The 23,705-nt window shown below is 43.4% G+C and overlaps 1 protein-coding gene and 2 pseudogenes across 1 annotated transcript; 1 reads left to right on the forward strand and 2 right to left on the reverse strand.

The window, feature by feature from the left end:
- Positions 1 to 1,799: 1,799 nt before the first annotated feature.
- LOC137349146 (zinc finger protein 551-like) lies at positions 1,800 to 13,795 on the reverse strand (annotated as a pseudogene).
- Positions 13,796 to 15,249: 1,454 nt separating this feature from the next.
- Positions 15,250 to 16,534, reverse strand: LOC137348697 (jerky protein homolog; annotated as a pseudogene).
- Positions 16,535 to 22,733: 6,199 nt separating this feature from the next.
- LOC137348698 (centromere protein W-like) lies at positions 22,734 to 23,272 on the forward strand. The gene is made up of 2 exons (XM_068013954.1): positions 22,734 to 22,752; positions 22,961 to 23,272. The coding sequence occupies exons 1-2, from the start codon at positions 22,734 to 22,736 to the stop codon at positions 23,218 to 23,220; spliced, it is 279 nt and encodes a 92-aa protein (XP_067870055.1). The 3' UTR covers positions 23,221 to 23,272.
- Positions 23,273 to 23,705: the final 433 nt, after the last annotated feature.

A 23,705-nucleotide genomic window follows, 5' to 3' on the forward strand; every position in this document is an offset into this window, starting at 1 on the left:
ACATGCTATCCATGTAGTCTTCTGCCTCGCAGATGCACAACAGTGACTCCAGCCACTGCTCGAGTTCCGAAACCCAGAGCTCAAGCTTCTGCAGCCGGTGACACTTCCTGCAGATGTGTTCATCTAGGACACATGGTGCGTCCATGACTTCCCACATACCGCAGGATGTACATTCCACTTGGCCGAGCTGACCTGCCATAACGTAATTTTAAAAACTTTTTGTTATAATGAGAAGTAGAATAACTTACCAGTTACTCACCAATCAGCTTCTGGAGGCTGAAAAAAGGCAGAAGAAAGAAAGAAGCCCCTCCCTCATGCACCAAGTCTCACTTTACACTCTGTGCATTCAAATTTATTTATCTTCTTAATTTATATTTCCCCTCCTTACCGAACTCCCTCACTTACCAATCTCCCTTCTTCACTCTCTGTGCCCTCCAGCAGCACTCAGTACAGACAAGCAGCACTGAGAGTCCCCTGAATATACACTCTGAAAACAATGCTGTGTCCGCTCTGCTAGAGCTCAGAAACCATTTTAAGCTAGCGACCTAATTAACTAGCTATAGCTACTCTCAGAGTGACAAGTATATCCTCTCAGTTCTTGGATCAACCTTGCAAATCTTCTTTGTACCTTTTCCAGTGTCACCATATTGTTTTTATAATATGAAGATCAGAACTGTTCACAGTTCTCCAAGTGTAGTCTAACCAAGGTTCAATACAAGTTTATTTTCAAGTCTATCACTCTAGAAATGGACCCTCAGTTGTTAATAAAAAGCAAAATACTGCTGATGCTGGAAATCTGAAATAAAAACAGGAAGTGTTGGAAATACTCAGCAGGTCAGGCAGCATCTGTGGAATGAGAAGCAGTTAGTGTTTCAGGTCTGTGAACTTTCATCAGAACTGTACTGACTTTCGATCCCTTTGCTCCTCTGCTCCATTTAGTCTCTTATTCTACAAGTAGTATGTGGCCTCCTTATTCTTCCTACCAAAATATATCACAACACATTTATTGATATTGACACTCATTTGCCTATTACAATCCCATTGTGTAAGTTTACTGATGTCTATGTGCATTTTGTCAATTTTCCTCAGGAGTAACTCCATCTCCCAATTTGGTGTCCTCCATAAATTTTTAAATTCTACTTCCAATTCCTGAGTCTAAATTGTTTATGTAAATGGCGAAAAACAGTGATCCCAGCACCAATCCCTGTGGAACACCACTTCCCACCTTCCGCCAGTCTGAGTAGCTACTCTTAACCCCTACTCTCTGTTTTCTGTTTTGTAACCAGCTCGCTATCCATAACAGTGTGTACAATCTGCAAGGTAACCAAGATCAGGCTGTGTGGAGTGAAGGACCAGGCAGCAGAATGGATGGAAAGATAGTTACAATAAAGTAATTAGAGGGTTGGATTTACAGGGAGTTCATAGCCGTATCTGGTGAGTGTGACTGTCCACCCCCATTGTGTGAGCTGTGGGAGCTCATCAAACTCTCCTGGTTAAAGACTGACCAACAGATCAGCTGGAATCAAATAGTTCCAGTCATGGAAGGAGTGTTAAACAGCCTGTGAATCCTTCCACTAATTCACACTGTTCTCCAAGGGAAGAGTTCAAAGAGAAACAATCACTGCACAGTGTTATTTCCTGAAACAATCCTGCTGTTTGTCCTTGCTATGGCCACATGGTGAGACTTGGGTAATTCCCACTGTTCAACTCCCACCTAACCGCAGCAAGTGTGTTTTGTTTTAGAGTTAAATCCCTTTGTGATCAAATAAACAGACAGCGACAGGTTTTCTGAAGGTCATAAACAGAAAATCAGGTATTTATTGATCAATACGCCGTAACCTGAAATGGTCGCAACCACATCAACTCATGCATTCGTTCGCACATGTACACAAACAAGAAGAGACAGGAAAAAGAGGCAAGCAATTGTAAGTGTGTGCAGTTGGGGTGCGGGGGCGGGTGGCTTTGTTCATGGTAAACCTGTTGAATTCTCCTGGAAGTCATGTTCTCGTTGGTTGCAGGTCTGAGCTGTTTGTAGATTTCTATCTTGGTTGAAAGTTCGATTGGAGAAAGTGGATCACTTCTAATTCACTGCTGTATAAAATGTCGATGTAGAATTCTACAGCAGGGCGCATCCCTTCTAGTTTGCTGGAAACACGCTTCTTGGATGCTGCTTTCCTGGTCTCTCTGTCCCTTTCTCTTGCTAGGCTGCCTTTTTCTGTAAGGATGTTAACATTTCGTCTCCTGGTAGGAGACACTTTGGTCTCTCCCCCGTGGTGATCACTCAATGGTTCAGGACATGGCTTCTTCACACCGTCTTTGTTTCAGAAGAACCCATTCAATTCTGAAATATTTTAGGATGGGTATCGCATGGGTGCCATTGACACCTCTTGACTTTGAAGATTTTCCTTTGCCCCTGTCAGACAGTTTGAATATACAAAGGCCAAGCCTTTTTCCTTTGACGACCATTTTAGAGTACATTGTTCACTCTGTAAAAGAAACGTTCATTTTTTAAAAAGACAAAGTCAAGTTTTTATAACTCTTCAGTTTTTGTCCATAATTTTTCAGCGCTGCACTTTTTATACATGTGACAGTCCCGACGGACTCCAGTTCACTAACAAATGTTGAAATGTTTGCTCCACACCCACAGAATTTCTTCTGTTTAAAGCCACAACAGAAAGGGATAGTTTGCTCCTGGAGTTTGAGAGAAATCAGCTTTCAAAATGACGTAGGGGATGATGGGGACTGCTCAGGGAGCATCTGCAAATGCAGCAGAAATGTGGACTGGTCAGGGACTGTCTGTAAATGGAGGAGAAGTAATTCTGGTCAGGGAGCATCTCTAAATCGAGAAAAAATGGAGAGCGGTCAGAGAGCATCTGGAAATCAAGGAGAAATGGAGACTGGTTAGGCAGCATCTGTAAATGGAGTCTGGACAAGGAGTGTCTATAAATGGAGGATTTTTTTTTAAAGCCTTGAATTTCTCTAGTGCCTTTCTTGACCACAGGACATCCCAAAGAGCTTCACAGCCAATTAAGTAATTTTCAAGTGTAATCATTATAACATTAGAATCGCACTTCGAAAAATTCACGATAATCAGGCAGAGTCAACATGGTTTTGTGAAAGGGAAATCATGTTTAACCAATATATTTTGCATAAAGGGGAACCGGTGAATGTGCTGTACGTGGATTTACAGAAGGCATTTGATAAGGTGCCACATCAAAGGTTAATGCAGAAAATAAAAGCTCATGGCATAGGGTAACATTTTGGCATGAATAGAAGATTGGCTAGCTAACAGGAAACAGAGTAGGTTTAACTGTGGGAAAATGTGAAATTGTCCATTTTGTCAGGAAAAATAAAAAAAGCATATTATCTAAATGGTGAGAGATTGCAGAGCTCTGAGATGCAGAGGGATCCGGGTGTCCTAGTGCATGAATCGCAAAAGGTTAGTATGCAGGTACAGCAAGTAATTTGGAAAGATAATAGAATGTTATCATTTATTGTGAGGGGAATTGAATACAAAAGTAGGGAGGTTATGCTTCAGTTTTACAGGGCTTTGGTGAGACCACATCTGGAGTACTGTGTACAGTACTGGTCTCCTTATTTAAGGAAGGATGTAAATGCATTGGAAGCAGTTCAGAGAAGGTTTACTAGACTAATACCTGGAATGGGCGGGTTGTCTTTGAGGAAAGTTTGGACAGGCTAGGCTTGTATCCACTGGAGTTTAGAAGAGTAAGAGGCGACTTGATTGAAACATATAAGATTCTGAGCGGTCTTGATAGGGCGGATGTAGAAAGGATGTTCCCTCTTGTGGGAGAATCTAGAACTAGGGGTCACTGTTTTAAAATAAGGGGTTACCCATTTAAGACAGAGATGAGGAGATTTTTTTTCCTCAGAGGGTCGTGAGTCTTTGGAACTCTCTTCCTCAAAAGGCAGTGGAAGCAGAGTCGTTGAATATTTTTAAGGCAGAGGTAGAAAGATTCTTGATAAGCAAGGGAGTAAAAGATTATTGGGGGTAGGTGGAAATCTGGAGTTCAGGTTACGATCAGATCAGCCATGATCTTGTGCAACGGCGGAGCAGACTTGAGGGGCCGAGTGGTCTACTCCTGCTTCTAATTCATATGTTCGTAAATGGGGAGACAGTCACAGCGAGCAAAAGAGAGTGAGAGACAGACAGCGAGAGACAGAATGAATTTCAAAACTTGAGATGTATCTGAGATACAGATCAGTTATGATGTAATATAATGGGAGATCAGCCTCAAAGGGCTGAATGGCCTCCTCCCACTCATGTGTTCCTCTATTTTGCAGGATCATTGAGACTGTTACCGTGAGGCTCCTCTCACAATAGCAGGACCTTCTATTTCTGATAGTTATTCAGCAAGGGCATTCAGGGTGGTCTAGACAGGACAACAACCTCCCCTTCATAAACAGATGATCCCGACTGTGAGGTGATGGTGCGTCTGGGAGAATGGGTGGACACAGTGTGTGTTGTCGTTTTGATAATTTTACCCTGAAGAAACAATCCACCCCCAGGAGTGAAACGAAGACCTTCAATTAAACATGAAATTTAATTTGGAGCAAATCAGATCTGGGATTGTCTTTCTCACACATGGATGTCGAGATGGCCCATGTTATCGGGGCTGGTGGAACTGGACAGAGCCTGACCCAGCAGTGACAGGACAGGACAGACCCACTGGGAGGTGAGAGAAAGCTGAATTAAACTCAAATGTATCATTTTCATTATTTAATTAATTTTACAATGAGACTCAGTGGATATTTCCTGTCGGGTTACCTTTCAGCTGAAGGGAGGATAAAGGTTTTCATATCACCAATCACATCAATGTTCACTATATCGAACAGCCCTGGTAAACTTTCCTGCAAGTCCCTTTCACAGGACACCGATGAACTTTACATTCAGAAATGTAAATGTACAAGGAGTTCATAGTATAATTTAGATGGGGAGAGGTCTGTGATTACTAATCCATTTGAAAAGGGGTCCTTCAACCAAAAGTCTTTGAGCACCACTGCTGTCGATTCAATGTGACTCTATGTACTCACTGTAATTCTGTGTAACTCTGTCACTACGTCTCTGATTCCTACTATAGCTGGAAAAGCTTTCACTATCACCACAATGGTGCACCATCTTCTTTTCCAAAGATCTCTCGACTTCTCTAATGGCTGCTTTTGTCTCCCTCAATTGTGGGGATATTTGTCCCTATTCTCCTGGAAACTGAATTTGTCTTGTTCCAAACTGGGTTCAGTGTAAGGTCACTGACCTGAAACATTGACTCTGTTTCTCTCTCCACAGATGCTGCCAAACCTGCTGAGTATTTCGAGCACTTTTTGTTTCACTTTTTAAATGTGATGAGGGTTTCTGCCTCTATCACCCTTTCAGGCAGTGAGTTCCAGACACCAACCCCCCAACCCTCTGGGTGAAAAGATTTCTCAACTGTCTTCCAATCCTTCCGCTAATTACTGTAAATCTCTGTCCCCTGGTTATTGACCTCTCTGATAATGGAAATAGCTCCTTCCTATCCACTCTATCTCAACCCCTCATAATTTTATCAAAGTGACTCCTGGCACTGCAGTATCCCCTGCCGACGTCATCACAGCGCTCCCAGATTCACACTCGCACAGAACAGACTCTTGCTGCCAGTACGGTGCTGCGAATGCACAGCCTAGGTTAACACCCGGCTGGCCAGGACTAATTCGCGCATGTGTGCGAGAACGACATTCGCCGCCCGTCCCTCCCAGCCTCGTCACATCTCCCCACTCGGCTCCCTCCCGCTTCCGGTCTGCGATTGCTGCCTTTCTTCCCAGCACGGGGGAAGCGGGGAAGAGCGAGAGTGACAAGATAGGGAGGGGAGGGAGACTGCGAGCGGGAGCAGCGGGCAGTGAGCGGCTGAGGGGGAAGAAGTGACGAGGCCACGGATTCCATTGAATTGCACGCACAATCATGCTGAACATGAGCTCCAACTTCCAAATTGTTAAGAAATCTATTTTTAAAATGCTCACTGGTTTAAAATTCAGGCTTGTGTCCAGAAATAATCATCAATAAAATTCATTGCAGGGAGCAGGAGGATGGAGCGGGGAACAATGCAGAGCAGAGGGGAGGAAGCAGCGATCGTATTTTGGTTTCATTTGTTTTCGTTTTTGTGATAAATTCAGCAATGCCAACTTTGCTACTGGCAGCTGCCAAAATTCATCACAGTGACGTTTCAGTGCATGAGGCTGCATTTGCACATGTGCAAGTACTCTGCCACCTACTGGTTGCGTTGTCAGCAAAAGCAGCCTAATTTTATACACTTCAGCCTCCTCTGTTCCAAAGAAAACAACCCTCGCCTAACCAATCTTTCCTCACAGCTAAAATTCTCCAATCCTGGCAACATCCTTGTAAATCTCCTCAGTATCCTCTCTCATGCAATCACATCCTTCCTGTAATGTGGTGACCAGAACTGCACACAGTACTCTAGCTGTGTCCTAACCAGTGTTTTATACAGTTCCAGTATATTCTGCCAGTTCTTATACCCTATGCCTCAGCCAATAAAAGCAAGAATCACATATGCTTTCTTAACCACCTGATCAACCTGTCCAACCACCTTCAGAAACTTGTGGACATGAACTCCAAGGTCCCTCTGTTCCTCTATACTTCTCAGTATCCTATCATTTATTGTGGATTCCCTTGCTTTGTTTGCTCTCCCCAAAGGCATTACCTCACACTTCTCCGGATTGAATTCCATTTGCCATTTTCACAGAGTCACAGAATTGTTACAGCACAGATGGAGACCATTCGGCCCATTGTGTCTGCATTGGCTCTCCGAAAGAGCAATTTACCTAATGCCATTCTCCGGCCGTCTGCCCATAACCCTGCGCATTCTTCCTTTTCACATAACAGCCTAATTCACTTCTTAATGCTTCAATTGAACTTGCCTCCACCACGCTCTCGTCTAACAAACTTGATTGAATTTTTCGAGGAGGTGACTAGATGTGTCGATGAGGGTAAAGCAGTTGATATAGTCTACATGGACTTCAGTAAGGCTTTTGATAAGGTCCTGCATGGGAGATTGGTTAAGAAGGTAAGAGCCCATGGGATCCAGGGCAATTTGGCAAATTGGATCCAAAATTGGCTTAGTGGCAGGAGGCAGAGGGTGATGGTCGAGGGTTGTTTTTGTGAGGGGAAGCCTGTGACCAGTGGTGTACCGCAGCGATCGGTGCTGGGACCCTTACTGTTTGTTGTGTACATTAATGATTTAGACGTGAATATAGGGGGTATGATCAGTAAGTTCGCAGATGACATTAAAATTGGGGGTGATGTAAATAGTGAGGAGGAAATCCTAAGATTACAGGGAGATATAGATGGGCTGGTAAGATGGGCGGAGCAGTGGCAAATGGAATTTAATCCTCAAAAGTGTGAGGTAATGCATTTTGGGAGGACTAACAAGGCAAGGGAATATACAATGGATGGTAGGACCCCAGGAGGTTCAGAGCGTCAGAGGGACCTTGGTGTACTTGTCCATAGATCACTGAAGGCAGCAGCACAGGTAGATAAGGTGGTTAGGAAGGCATATGGGATACTTGCCTTTATTAACTGAGGCACAGAATACAAGAGCAGGAAGGTTATGATGGAGCTGTATAAAACGCTAGTTAGGCCACAGCTGGAGTACTGTGTACAGTTCTGCGCACCACACTGTCGGAAGGATGTAATTGCACTGGGGAGGGTGCAGAGGAGATTCACCAAGATGTTGCCTGGGCTGGAGCATTTCAGCTATGAAGAGAGACTGGATAGGGTAGGGTTGTTTTCCTTAGAGCAGAGAAGGCTGAGGGGGGACCTGATTGAGGTAAACAAAATTATAAGGGGTATTGATAGGATGAAACTTTTTCCCCTTAGCGGGTCAATAACCAGGGGGCACAGATTTAAGGTAAGGGGCAAGACGTTTAGAGGGGATTTGAGGAAAAATGTTTTCACCCAAAGGGTGGTTGGAATCTGGAACACACTGCCTGAAGAGGTGGTAGAGGCAGGAACCCTCACAACATTTAAGAAGTATTTAGATGAGCACTTGAAATGCCATAGCATACAAGGCTACGGGCCAAGTGCTGGAAAATAGGATTAGAATAGATAGGCTTGATGGCCGGCACAGGCACAATGGGCCGAAGGGCCTTTTTCTTTGCTGTATAACTCTATGACTCTCAGGCAGTGCATTCCAGACCTTATCCATTCACTGTGTGAAAAAGGTTTTCCTCATGTTGCTTCTCTTACCCATTACTTTAAATCTGTGCCCTCTCATTCTCAATCCTTTCATGACTGGGAACAGTTTCCCTCTATCTACTCTGTCCAGACCCCTCATGATTTTAAATACGTCTATCAAATCACCTCTCAGCCTTCTCTTCTCCAAGGAAAACAGTCCTAACTTCTCAATCTAGCTTCACAACTGAAGTTCCTCATTCCTGGAATCATTCTCGTGAATCTTTTCCGTACTCTCTCCAAAGCCCTCACATCTTTCCTAAGTTGCAATGCCCAGAATTAGATGCAATACTCCAGCTAAGGTTGAAGTAGTGTCTTATACAAGTTCAACATAACTTCCTTGCTCTTGTACTTTGTGCCCCTATTAATAAAGCCCAGGATACTGTATGCTTTATTAACTGCTCTCTCAACCTGCCCTGCCACCTTCAATGACTTATGCACATATTCACCCAGATCCCTCTGCTCCTGCACCCCCTTTAGAATTTTGCCCTTTATTTTATATTGTCTCTCCATGTTCTTCCTACCAAAATGAATCACTTCACATTTCATTGCATTGAACTTCATCTGCCACCTATCCGTCCATTCCACCAACTTGTCTATGTCCTTTGAAGTTCTACACTATCCTCCTCACAGTTCACGATGCTTTCAAGTTTCGTATCATCTGCAAACTTTGAAATTATGTCCTGTACACCAAGGTCTGGGTCATTAATATATTTCAGGAAAAGTAAGGGTCCCAACACTAACCCCTGGGAACTCCACTACAAACCTTCCTCCAGCCCAAAAAAATCCATTAACCAGTACTCTTTGTTTCCAGTCACTCAGCCAATTTCTGTATCCATGTTGCCACCGTCCCTTTTATTCCATGAGTTACAACCTTGCTCACTAGTCTGTTGTCTGGCACTGTATAAAAAGCCTTTTGAAAGTCCATGTACACCACATCAACAGCATTGCCCTCATCAACCCTCTCAGTTACCTCCTCAAAAAACTCCAGCAAGTTAGATAAACATGATTTTCCCTCAAGAAATCCATGCTGACTTTCTTCAATTAACCTGACTGTCTATCTGACATTGATATCTTCCTGCAGTCTACAGCTTTCTTCCTCACTGTCAACCACATGGCCAGTTTTTGTCTCATCTGAAAACTTCTTAATCACGCTCCTTATATTTAAGTCTAAATCATTGATATATACCAGAAAGAACAAGGGACTTGGTACTGAGCCCTGTGGAACCCCACTGGAAACAGGCTTCCAGTCATGATTCAGTTCTGGATGTGATTAACAGCAGCAATAGTAGAATCCAACCCCTGCAGTTATGTGTGAACTCGCTGGTGTCTCAGCAGGTTGGATGAATGAGTGAATCCCTTCCCACACTCTGAGCAGGTGAATGGCCTCTCCCCAGTGTGAACTCGCTGATGTCTCAGAAGTTGGGATGATGTTGTGAATCCCTTCCCACACTCTGAGCAGCTGAACGGCCTCGCCCCAGTGTGAGTATGTTGGTGTGTCTGTAGATCTGCTGTTCTTTTAAAACTCTTCTCGCAGTCAGAACATTTAAACGGCCTCTCCCCAGTGTGAACTCGCTGGTGTTTCAGCAGGGTGGATGAGTCAGTGAATCCCTTCTCACACTCAGCGCAGATGAACGGCCTCTCCCCAGTGTGAACTCGCTGGTGTCTCAGCAGGCTGGATGAGTTCGTGAATCCCTTCTCACATTCAGAGCAGGTGAACGGCCTTTCCCCAGTGTGAACTCGCTGGTGTGCCAGCAAGTGGGATAACTGAGTGAATCCCTTCCCACATTCAGAGCAGGTAAACGGCCTCTCCCCAGTGTGAGTTCGTTGGTGTGTCTGTAGATCATTTTTCCTTTTAAAGCTCTTCTCACAGTCAGAACATTTAAACAGCCTCTCCCCAGTGTGAACTCGCTGGTGTCTCAACAGGTTGGATAACTGAGTGAATCCCTTCCCACACACAGAGCAGGTGAACGGCCTCTCTCCAGTGTGAGTGCGTTGGTGTGCCTGTAGCTCACTTTTCCTTTTAAAGCTCTTCTCACAATCAGAACATTTAAACGGCCTCTCCCGAGTGTGAACTCGCTGGTGTGTCAGCAGGCTGGCAGACTGAGTGTATCCCTTCCCACACACGGTGCAGGTGAATGGCCTCTCCCCAGTGTGACTGCGTCGATGAGTTTCCAGTTGGGATGGGCGATTGAATCCCTTCCCACAGTCACATTTCCACGGTTTCTCCGTGGTGCAGGTGTCCTCGTGTCTCTCCAGGTTGGATGGTCAGTTGAGGCCTTGTCCACACGCAGAACACCTCAATGATTTCTCCCCGCTGTGAATGGTGCGATGTTTTTTCAGCCGTATAACTGTTAAAGGTCTTTCCATAGTCAGTGCACTGGAACACACTCACTCGGTTGTATGTGTGTCTGTTTGTTTCCAGCCACACTGATGTCTAAAATCTTTTCGCACAGTCAGAATCAACAAACATTTCTCATTCCACATTCAAAAGCCAATGATATTCAGGTCCTGATGATCTGTGACTCTGTTAGATATTGACATGATTTTTAGCTTGACATTCCTGTCTGCAAATCATCCCGTTCTTATACCCTGTGAAAGGAATTTTCAAAAGTCACCACTGTCAGTCAGGACAGAAATTCACAACATTCGCCCCTCCTGCTTCCTGGCCCAGGATGATCATGCATGCTCCCTGCTGCACATTCTACTCCAATCTACCCCCCTTGACCGTCTCACATTGGAAACTGTTGTACCCGACTGGGCTCAAAAGTACTCGGGGTTAAACCCAGCAGCTTCTCCTCCATCTCCACTCCTACTCCAACTAATGCAACAAAAAAGACAGACACAGGAGGTCAGGGTCCAACTTCCATGCCCAACACCCACCTCGATATAAACCTGCTCTTAATTTGTCCATCTGTGTTTCTCAACTCAGTTCCGTGAGCAACACCTGCAATATAACAAAAGCAAAATACTGCGGATGCTGGAAATCCGAAATAGGAGGAGAAAATGCTGGAAATACTCAGCAGGTCAGGCAGCATCGGTGGAGCAAGAAACAGACTTAACCTTTCACCAACACCACTCCAGTATTAATCCTTAGTTCCTCCAAAAGAGCTGGATAGCTGGCGGCCATTAACCTGGGCCTGTCACTGGAAAAAGCCCCGGAGCTACTGCCCAGCTCACACTGCGCATGCTCCAAACGTTGATCGGCTCGGCGCCTGGGCGCTTACAGCCCCTGCCAGCAACCACTCATGTGACCGCTCACAGTTCCGGGTGATTGACCGCAGCGACCGACACCTGGTTCAGTCAATTATTTTGCTTATGAAAGTCTTTTGCCATTTATATGTTATGGCACAACCGCTCAAGACAAAGCCCCCAATCAATATATATATATATATATATATATATATATAATTCTGACTGCAGTGGGAGCAACGCACTGTCAATTGAGTCCCGCCACTCCACAGGTCGCATCTTAAAGCGCTCCAAATCAAAGAAAGCCACAGCCGAATTGAAACAATCTCGTAACCCCCGAATGAGGTGAACCAAACCAGGTATCTTTAGATATCAACAAATTAACTGTTTATTAAAAAAACTAAAATCTTAAACACTACTAAAATAAAGACCTTATAACTTATTTAAAGAATCTAACTCCCGCATTTGCATACATATACCCAAATTAACGGTAGTTTGGTGTTTAATTAGCTGCCTGAAAAAAAATAAAGTCTTTGCAGATTTACATTCCTGATGAAATGGAATCTTCAATGTAGAAACAGTTCAAGGTTGCTTGAAGTCTTTACAGTTGTCTGATGGGGAAAAAAAAGTTCTTCAACGATCGGAAATTCAGCAGTCCAGTTCAGCAGCTGAAGTGTTACTCTTCTTTTTCCAGCGATGAACATAGCAGATCAACAATTTGCTTTCTTTTTAAAGTATTAATCTAGCTTGACTTTTTAGAATTTTGAGAGAGAATAATAACTTCTCTTCCTTCAGTTTAAATGGTCTGAGAACTCTCTTTTCAGGTGCTAGCACACTGCCTTGTCTCTGTGTCTCAACTGTCTTCACAAAGCCAGTTTTCAAAATCAAAATACAACATTGTATGTCCTGTTCTCCCTCTCTGTATGGTTGTACCCAGGCAACCAAGATGCACTTTCACTCGGTAACTTCTGAAGCTGGCTGCCTTAAAGTAGTACTGATCTTTTGCTGCCTTAATGACGCACTGCAAAATTTCCCGAGGAGAAAAAAAAACAGGATCATTTCAGGTTTCATGTGCATAGATCATTAAAGGGGGCAGGACATATTGAGAGAGTAGTTGGCAAAACATTTGGGAACTTGGGCTTCATAAACAGAGGTATGGAATGCAAAAGCAGGAAGTTATGCTGAGCCTTTATAAAAGTCTGGCTTGGCCACAACTAGAATATTGTGTCCAGTTCTGATCATCACACTTTAGGAAGGATGTAAATATTCTTGAGAGGGTGCTGAGGAGATGTATCAGAATGGCTCCAGCAACAAGGTTAGGTTAGGAAGCTGGGGTTGCTTTCCTTGCCGCGAAGCGAGTGGAAGGGGAATCTGAAAGAGGTGTACAAAATTATGATAGTTTTAGGTAAGGTAGACAAAGAAAAGCTGTTCCGATTAGTGTATAGTACAAGGATTAGAATAGAATCATAGAAGGTTTACGGCACAGAAAGAGGCCACTTGGCTCATCGTGCCTGTGCCAGCCAAAAAATGAGCCACCCTTTCAAAACCCACCTTCCTGCATTTGGTCTATACCCCTGCAGATTACAGCACTTGAAGTGTATATCCAGACTTCTTTTGAATGGGTTGAGGGTTTCTGCCTCAACTATCCTTTCAGGCAGTGAATTCCAGACCCCCCACCATCCTCTGGGTGAAAAACCCTTTCCTCATCTGCCATCTATCTTTCTACCAATCACTTTAAATCAATGCCCCCCCCAGTCACAGGTGTGCTGCAAAGAACTGAACACAGTGCTCCAGGTGTGGTCTAACCAGGACTTTGTGTATCTCAGTGCTTTTCCAGTCACACTCTTTCTTTCCCACAGACAGAACAGACAAACCTTTTTCCTTCCACGTTCAAAGGCCGGTGATATTCAGGTCCTGATGAATCGAGTGACTCTGTCAGATCATCATGTGGATGTTTAGTTTGAGTTTGTTGTGTGTAAACACTCCCATTCTAAGTCCCTGTAAAAGGAGTTTACAAAAGCCATCACTGTCAGTCCAGGATAGAAATTCACAACATTCTCTCCTCCTGCTTCTCGGTTTAGGAAGGCCGCGCATGCGCCCTGCTACACTTTGTCTCCTGGGAAGATGGCGGCCGTTAACCCCGGGCCTGTCACTGGGAGAAGCCCCGCAGCTGCCGCCCCGCTCGGTGCAAACGCAGGACCAGGAGCTTCTCTTTGGGGTACTGAGGCCCACACCGGGTGTTACTGAAGCCTCCCCGCCCACCCGCCGGCTCCATTTCTCTCCTGCACTTGGCAGTTTCTCACCCGCTGCGGATGAGACACAACCACCTCCGACCAGCTCCACCATCCGCACTACGCATGCTCCGATCATTTTCCGGCATTACGCATGCGCACCCGGCACCTGCAGCTCCCGCTAGCGACTGTGAGCTCACAACGTCCAGGTGGTTGACGGGGGCTGCGGACCAATAGCAAGAGGGGGCGGTCGCGAGACCCGCCCTTCACTCGCTCCGATTGATTGGAGGGCGCTCACCCGCACGGTACTCCAGTCCCGCCCCCGCTCTTCCTATTGGTCCAGCGCTGCCGTCAATCAGCCGGGCGAGCGGGCGGTATGAGCTGAGCATGCGCGGCCGGCAGGGTCTGAGGCAGAGAGCGCGGTTCCAGCAGGTGAGAGGGAGGCGGGTTAATAAAGCCCGGGGCTCGCAGGCTGCAGACACACCGAGTGCGGAGCCAGGAGATTACAACAAACAACAAGATCAGCCGCGGCTTCCACCGCTTCCCTCCGGGCCGAATCTTAACAGAGCAGAGACTGTCCCAAAATCCAGGAGAGGCAGGGAGCGTCTCTAAATGGAGGAGAACTGGAGACTAGTCAGGGAGCGTCTTTAAATGGGGGAGAACTGGAGACTAGCTCGGGAGCGTCTCTAAATGGACGAGGACTGGGTAGGAAGCGTCTGGAAATGGAGGAGACACCAGTAATTTCACATATAACTGCAGGAGTTGGATTCTGCTGATATTGCTGCTGTTAATCACATCCAAAATTGAGCCATGACTGGAAGCCTGTTTCCAGTGGGGTTCCACAGGGCTCAGTACCAGGTCACTTTCTCTTTGTGGTACAGTAAAAGCTTTGTTATCCGGCATGTGTCCGACATGAGAGGTGCTGGGTAATAAACTTCTGGTTAATCAAGAGTCATGCTACCAAGGCAAAACAACGCAATAGTTTTAATTTTAAGAGGAATGATTACATGCAAAGAACAAGAAGATGTACAATACAGAAATCCTGAGGCAGTAATGGTGCATAAAATTCTTGAGAAACAGTAAACTTAATATGTAAATTAACTAAAACACTAGATGTAGAAAGTGATGGGACAGAATCTGTACTGAGCCTCTGGCAAGCCCTGGAAGCTTTCTTGAAAAGATTTCCGATTTCAGTTTGCCTACTGACCTCATGTCTTTTTTTTTACCTGAAAGTAGAGTGCAAAATATGTAGCTGCATAAACTCTTGTGCAGGATAACAAGTCTGCCTTTCAGCAAGTTTGATTCATGTATCAAATGCTGCAAACATGCTTCTGCAAACATAACACTGGGCCACAGTTTTCTCCAAGCCCTCCTTAATGCTGAAGCAAGTTATTTTCTGTTCCTCACTAAAATGTTCTTCTGCAGAGTCTTCAGTTTCCTTAGACTTGTCAGCATTCAGGACTCTCATTATTTCCACATCACTAACAACATGTGTCACTTCAACCTCCTTGTCAACTTCAACCCAATCTTCTACATCATTTTCACTAAGCTGCTTGATTGGGTTTGTAGAAAGAAACATCCCTCAGACTGTCAGGAATTTGTGATTTTTAAAAAATATATATGGTGAACCTTAAAACCTTCAAATTCCTCTTCATCAGAAGACACTTCTGCAAACATAACACTGGGCCACAGTTTTCTCCAAGCCCTCCTTAATGTTTCACCTTTAACCAAATTCCATGCACAAGTCACATTGAAAATTACATCTTTAATATTATAATTTGATTGGAAGTTTTGGATTGTGCCTTCATGATTGATTAACTTTCTTAGGAAATCTCTCCTGTAAAAACATTTCATATTCAGGATGATGTCCTGGACCATTGGTTGAATCAATGAGGCAACATTTGGCAGACAGGAAGATGGTAAAAATATTACCAGACACTAACTTTGATTCATGAGGGTGAGCTCGACAATTGTCTAATAAAAGAATAGCTTTGCTATCTTTAGGTTTTCTTATTTTTCTAAAATGTTCTTTCACTGCAGGTATAAAAACATAGTGAAACTAATCATAAAAAATGTCTTTCTCCCTTCATACATTACTTTGTGCTTTGTAATCACCAGGTAAATGTTTTACACCTTTAAATGCTCTAGGACAATTATATTTACCATCTCCAAAAGCTTCACTCGGTGCATTCCCGTGGCATTAGCTCATGCAAACACAGTTATTCTGTCTTTATTTTGCTTAAAACCTGCAGCATTAGATTCACTCGCACCAGCTAAAGCAGAATTAGGCAAACAGTGCCAAAACAGGCCTGCTTTCTCTGTGTTTTAAATTTGTTCTATGGATAGATCATTTTCAGCAATTAATTTGTTGAAGAAATCACAATACTTTTCTGCAGCCTCATGATCAGCTGATTTTTGTTCACCGATTACATCTAGCCGCCTTACGCCATGCGACCATTGAAAGCAAAAAAGCCATCCATTGGAAAATGCAAATGGTTCAGTCAATTCCAGTTGCTTATGAAAGTCTTTTGCTTTTGCAATGAGCATTGGGCCTGAGACTGGGACATCCTCGGGAGCATTTCAACAAAAACTATTCATACAACACACTGTCTAGCTGCTCTAATTTAGGTTTATCTAGAGTACGGTGTTGTTCCACAGCTTTATTAGTCTCAGAACCAGCAAAGAATTTCAGCAACTCGTCTTTTTGACCCCTGATGTTGTATATGGTTGATCAACCAACATTATATTCATTCATCAACACATTACGATTTTCAGGTTTTTCAAGACACCTGCAAATGTCTATTTTCTGGTGTAACATCAACACAATCCTTTTCAATTTTACCCCTTTTCCTGTCAATGCTTTTTGGGATGTCATACTGGGTGGATGGGGAGATAAAGGACGACACTGCATAAGCACAGTGACAGGATGGACTGCCAGCAGCGCCACTAAGATGACTATCAGCAGCATCACTAACTACAGTACAGTAATGATCAGAACAATTGGGTGCACTCGAGCAAACGCAGGATTGGGAGACAAGCCTTGGAAATTCCAGATAATAGATCTTTCAGGTTGGTAAAGTGCCGGATAACAAAGTTTTTACTGTATATTTCAATGCTTTCGACTTAAATGCAAGGAGCGTGATTAAGAGGTTTACAGATGAGACAAAAAGTGATTGTGTGATTGACAGTGAGGAAGAAAGCTGTCGACTGCAGGAATATATCAATGGACTAGTCAGTTGGGCAGAAAATAGCAAATGGAATTCAATCCAGAGAAGTAATGCATTTGGGGAGGAAAGCAAAAGAATACACAATAAATTGTAGGATACTGAGAAATGTAGAGGAACAGAGACCTTGGAATGCATGTCCATAAATTCCTGAAGGTGGCTGGACAGGTAGATAAGGTGGGTAAGAAGGCATACATGATGCTTACTTTTATTGGCCAAGGCATAGGATATAAGAGCTGGGAGTATATACTGAAAGTGTATAAAACACTGGTTCGGCCACAGCTGGAGTACTGCATGAAGTTCTGTTCACCACATTACAGGAAGAACGTGATTGCATTAGAGAGGGTACAGAGGAGATTACAAGGATGTTGTCAGGATTGGAGAATTTTAGCTGTGAGGAAAGATTGGTTAGGCTAGGGTTGTTTTGTTTAGAACAGAGGAGGGTGAGGTGTATAAAATTATGAGGGGCTGAGGTAGAGTGGGTAGGAAGGAGCTGTTTCCATTATCAGAGAGATCAATGACCAGGGGGCCAGAGATTTACAGTAATTGGCAGAAGGATTGGAAGACAGTTGAGAAATCTTTTCACCCAGAGGGTTGGGGGGTTGGTTTCTGGAACTCACTGTCTGAAAGAGTGATCGAGGCAGCAACCCTCATCACATTTAAAAAGTACTTGGATATGCAATTGAGGAGCCGTAACCTACGAGGCTACAGACCAAGAGCTAGAAAGTGGGATTAGGCTGGATAACTCTTAATGGCCAGTGTGGACATGATGGGCTGAATGGCCTCCTGCTGTGACATAACTTTTCTATTCTGAAAGTTGGGGTTTGTCTCTGCTGATGTGAATAATCCCTATAACTGGGCTGGAGTTTAATATTCTGGTTAAATGTCAAATAAATCAGCTTTGTTTTAAACACATTGTAGATTTTTGTCTTTCCCACCTGTGTTTAGCATCACCTGGCTGGAGCTCAGAAAGGACAATCTGGGGGGGAGGATCGTACGGCAGGAACAGAACTTCAGCCTGGACACAGTCCTTCAGGATCACACTGAGAGGGACAAATGGCACTTTGGTCTTTCCCGTCTCTCTTCACTGACAGCAAAGTCCCCGTGTGGGTTAATCCTGAGGCCTGTAAGAAATGTGTCCCAGCTGCTCTCTTCCATGGTTCAGAGCTCCTGGGCACAGAACAGAAGGCTCCTTTACCACTGTGTTTACAGTCAGGAAGAACAACAGTGAATATTGGAAATGTACAGTTAAATCAGAGATTGGTGTAAAACTGTGATCTGTTCCTGACTGAAAATGAAACGACAGGTTTAAATTTCCAGTCTGAAAATGACTGGTAATTATTCTTCAAATTTTTGATGTGTTTGTATGATAGTCCTGAGTCTATCATTTTAAGGCAGGTGTTAACTCATTTAAAAGATGCCTGTTTAAAATAAATTAGTTAAAGTCTGCATTAAAATAGCAGATGGAGGAGTTCACAGGAGCCTGTTAATTGCTGGTACAATTATACAACAGACCTTTGATTTCCAGATAAAGAAGGACCTGCAGCGTGTTTCCAGGAATTCCCTGTTTTATTGCTGTGTGAGTATTACATACGAACATATGAATTAGGAGCAGGAGTAGGCCACTCAGCCTTTGAGCTTGCTCCTCCATTCAGTAAGTTCATGGCTGAACTGATTACTCCACATTTCCACCTACCCCGAAAGCCTTTCACCCACTTGCTTATCAAGAATCTATCTACCTCTGCCTTAAAAATATTCAAAGACTCTGCTTCCACCACCTTTTGAGGAAGAGAATTCCAAAGACTCACGACCCTCTGAGAAAAAATTTCTCCTCATCTCTGTCTTAAATGGGCGACCCCTTATTTTTAAACAGTGACCCCTTAGTTCTAGATTCCCCCACAAGGGGAAACATCCTTTCCACATCCACCCTGTCAAGGCTCCTCAGGATCGTATATGTTTCAATCAAGTCATCTCTTTCTCTTCTAAATTCCAGCGGATACAAGCCTAGGCTGTCCAGTCTTTCCTTATAAGACAGCCCACCAATTCCAGGTATTAGTCTCATAAACCTTCTATGTACTGCCTCCAACACATTTACATCTTTCCTTAAATAAGACTAGTACTGTACACAGTACTCCAGATGTGGTCCCATCAATACCCTATATAGCTCAAGCATAACCTCCCTACTTTTGTATTCAATTCCCCTCGTGAGAAATGATAACATTCTATTAACTTTCCTAATTATGTGCTGTACCTGCATACTAACCTTTTGCGATTCATGCACTTGGACACCCAGATCCCTCTGCATCTCAGAGCTCTGCAATCTCTCACCATTTAGATAATATGCTTCTTTTTTATTCTTCCTGCCAAAGTGGAAAATTTAACACTTTCCCACATTATACTCCATTTTCCAGGTCTTTGCCCACTCACTTAACTTATATCCCTTTGAAGCCCCGTTATGTCCTCTTCACAAGTTACTTTCCTACCTATCTTTTGAGTCATCAATTTAGCAACCATACCTTTGGTCCCTTCATCTAAGTCATTTATATAAATTGTAAAACGTTGAGGTCCCAGCACAGTTCCCTGTGGCACAGTAAGTGTTACATCTTGCCAACCAGAAAATGACCCATTTATGCCTACTCTCTATTTCATGTTAGCTAACCAATCTTCTATCCATGCCAATATGTTACCCCCTACAACATAAGCTTTTATTTTCTGTAATAACCTTTAATGTAGCACCTTATCAAATGTCTTCTGGAAATCTAAGTACAATACATCCACCAGTTCCCCTTTATCCACTGCACATGGAACTCCAATAAATTGGTTAACCATGATTTCCCTTTCAAATAAACCTTGTTGACTCTACCTGATTACCTTGAATTTTTCTAAATGCCCTGCTATAACATCTTTAATAATAGATTCCAACATTTTCCCTAAGACAGATGTTAAGCTAACTGGCCTGTCGTTTCCTGCGTTCTGTCCCCCTCCCTTTTGGAATAAAGGAGTTACATTGGCTATTTTCCAATCTAACGCAACCTTCTCCACATCTAGGGAATTTTGGAAAATTAAAACTAACACATCAACTATCTCACTAGCCACTTCTTTTAACACCCTAGGATAAAGTCCAGCAGGACCCGGGGACTTGTCAGCCCACAGCTCCAACAATTTGTTCAGTACCACTTCCCTGGTGATTGCAATTTTCTTGAGTTCCTCCCTCCCTTCCATTTCCTGATTAACAGTTATTTCTGGGATGTTATTTGTATCCTCTATGGTGAAGACTGATGCAAAATACCTGTTCAATTCATCTGCCACCTCTTTATTGTCCATTATTACCTCCCCAGACTCACTTTCTCTTGGACCAACGCTCACATTGTTAACTCTTTTCTTTTTAAAATACCTATAGAAACTCTTAATATGTCTTTATATTTCTATCTAGCTTGTTGATTTATCCAGAAATGTAAAAATTGCCACAATAGCAATCCAATTTAATTTTAAACATGTGATTGAAATGATTTGAACTAATTTCCTACAGGTTTAGCTGTGGGTTTATAATGTTGGCTCCTTCAGAGTCTCATCAACCTAAAGGCTCCTGTTAGAATGGATTTAAATTTAAACCAGGTTTTCAGGCGTGATCCTCTATTCACACATCAAAGAGAGATGCTGTGGGAAACACACTAAGTCCAGTAGCTGAAAGTGATTAACAGATTGGGTTTTCTGTCTTGTGATCCTGGGTGTGTTATTGATATCGTCCCTGGATACCAAGTCTAGGAGGGGCACTCTGGAAGGGATGGGGAGCTGGGACATGTCCATGAGAGTAACTGAGGGCATAAGAATTGAAATAACCTAGAGTTAGGAGAAAATACACAAAAATGGAACAGTCGGTGACAGGACATCAATCTGTCTCCTCTTCTCCTGGGGAAATTAAGGACCTGGCAAGGTGTGCATTTTTAAAACAATATTAATTCAGTTGTCAGATATCAGAATATTAAACTGCAGCCCAGATATAGAGTTATTAACAGCAGGACAATTAAACTCCGACTATCAGAATGAACATGGTTCAGTCCTGGATGTGATTAACAACAGCAGAATCCAACCCGAGCAGACAGTTGTGAACTCGCTGGCAAAGGAGTGTTTATTCACCACTTGCCTGAATGAGTGCAGCTCCAACAACATTCAGGAAGCTTGAAGCCTTCCAGGACAAAGCAGCCACTTGATCGGCACCTCATCCACCACCTTAAATATTCACTCCCTCCGCCACCAGCGCACAGGAGCAGCAGTGTGAACCATCTTCAAGATGCACTGTAGCAACTTGCCAAGGCTCCTTTGACGGCACCTTCCAAACCCACGACCTCTGCCACCTAGAATGACAAGGGCAGCAGGTGCGTGGAAACACCATCACCTGCAAGTTCCCTCTCCAAGCCACACACCATCCTGACTTGGAACGATATCATCGTTCCTTCACTGACACTGGATCAAAATCCTGGAACTCCCATCTGAACAGCACTGTGGGTGGACTGCAGCAGTTCAACAAATTGACTCACCATCACCATGTCAAAGGCAGTTAGGGTTGGATAATAAATGCTGGTCTTGCGAGTCATGTCCACATCCCAATGGAATTGAAAAAAAGTAAATCTTTAAAAGAAGTAGAGGAGCAGAGAGCGTATAAGAGTCCAGCTCAGGGCTATTCTTATAATTAATAGGTCCAGATTTCTAGTATTAGTGACTTTCATATGTTATTAAGAAATATAAGATGAGCAGATTCTCTGTCCTCTACTGTATCTTATATTGATCCATCAATCACAGTAAACATGCAAGTCCCGCGTGTCCACAGTCACTTACATGAGGTCAGCCCACTGGATAGAACCTCGAACACCCTGAGCTTGATCTCCGGTGTCTCCAGTCCCGACTGCCCCCTTACATCAGTATCCCCTCACTTTTATAGCCTGTAGTGATCCAGCTCTGGCACCTGACTCTTCTTTGTCTTCTCTGCTGGGTTTTGGCAGGAAGTGAGGAAACAGCTGGAACTTCTCTGTGATTTACAAGGACACATTCCCTGGTTCCCAACAGTTACTTTTCTTCAGTAATTTTCTCCTTGTCCCTAAACTACCCTGCCTACTGTTAATTCTGTTATTTCTTACAGTTTCACAATTATAGGTATAAACATCACACATTATAATTTATTCTATTACTCACTCTGGTTTCAGTTTATATTGTGGTTAATAACAGACAAACCCTGAACTGATTAGAGTTTCCAATAAGTCAATTCAATGAAATGTCTTATCAGTGTTGCCATGGCGACCTGTCTGCAGTGAAGCGTCTGTTTGAGTTTCTACTTCAGACTAAACTTCTCCATCCCATAATACACATAATATCAGACATTTGATGTCAATGGATTTTAGCATGTCAGGTTAATATTTCTAAACCTAACAAGGGGTTCAGAGACACAAACCTTTAAAAGTGGGAGGACAAGTTGATAAAGTGGTTAAAAAGCACATGGGATCATAGGTTTTATAATTCAGGGTGCAGAGTACAAAAGGACAGAGGTCATGTAAACCTGTACAAATCATTGGTTAGGCTGCAGTTAGAATATTGGGTCAAGTTTTGGGATCTTACACCAGGAAGGATGTCAAGGCCATGGAGAGGGTGCAGAAGAGATTCACTGAGATGATACCAGGGAAGAGAGGCTTTAGTTATCAGGAGAGATTAGAGAAACTGGGGCTCTTTTCATTAGAACAAAGGGTCATTGGAGATCTGAGGGACGGCTTCACAATTTCATCAGATAAATGAGGAAAAACTATTTCCTGTAGTTGGTGAGTCAGTAACAAGAGGACATCAAATTCAAATCATCCGGGGATGAAATATCGAGCACACGGTACAAAAATCTTCGGGACACTCACTTTCCCTCTATGTCTAGGGGAGAAACTGATGGGTTTTTCTTATCTCTGTGGATGTCAGTGCCGGGGAATGGGGCATGCTGAGAATCAAGCGTCTCTTTGAAGCATTCCCCGGTCACATACAGCAAAGGTTAGATACAGAGTAAAGTTCCTTCTACACTGACCCATCAAACACTCCGAGGGCAGGTACACCATGGGATAGATATCGAGTAAAGCTTCCCCGAGTGCTACCGTGGAGGAGCCTCCAGTCTGTCATCAGGAAACACAAACCGCAGCTGCAGCTCAGCAAGGACATCCACATCATGGTACATTTAAACTGTCTCTCATTCCTTCATCATTTGGCAGTGGAGGCTCGGACTAAAGCTGTTGAATCAAAGAGTTCTATCATTCACCCAAACCACATCATGGAAGTGGCAAAGGCTGTTTTGAAGAAGAGTAGAGGCTGAAGAAGAGAAACAATGCATACGTTATCAACACTTTATTTTCTGTTCCCCATTGCCAACTGCAATATTGAGTTACATGTGATCAGGGAAAGGAAAATCTGTTGAATTTTTTTTTGAAGGGACAATTTTTTTTTCTCAATTTCTTACTGAAATAATTCTACCTTGATATATTCTTTCAATTTACTATTTCATTAGTGAATTACAGTATTTTATTATGACAATTTTTTGAAAGTGCTGTTCCACAAAGTATTTTTACATAAACAATGCTTATGTTTTATGTCTTTTGGACTTATTCTGGGCATATGAATAATTCATATTTCAGCCCAAGAAGCTTCTTGACTTTGGATTCATGTTGCTTTTGATATACTATGCTACACAATGGATAACTGATTAATAGATCAGTTTGTTTGTTTGTTTTTGTTTAAAAAGGGGGTTAGAGTAAAGCTGCCTCCACACTGTCCCATCAAACACTCCCAGGACAGGTACAG

The sequence above is a fragment of the Heterodontus francisci genome, chromosome 34 (genome assembly GCF_036365525.1).
Source record: "Heterodontus francisci isolate sHetFra1 chromosome 34, sHetFra1.hap1, whole genome shotgun sequence".
Taxonomy (NCBI): domain Eukaryota; kingdom Metazoa; phylum Chordata; class Chondrichthyes; order Heterodontiformes; family Heterodontidae; genus Heterodontus; species Heterodontus francisci.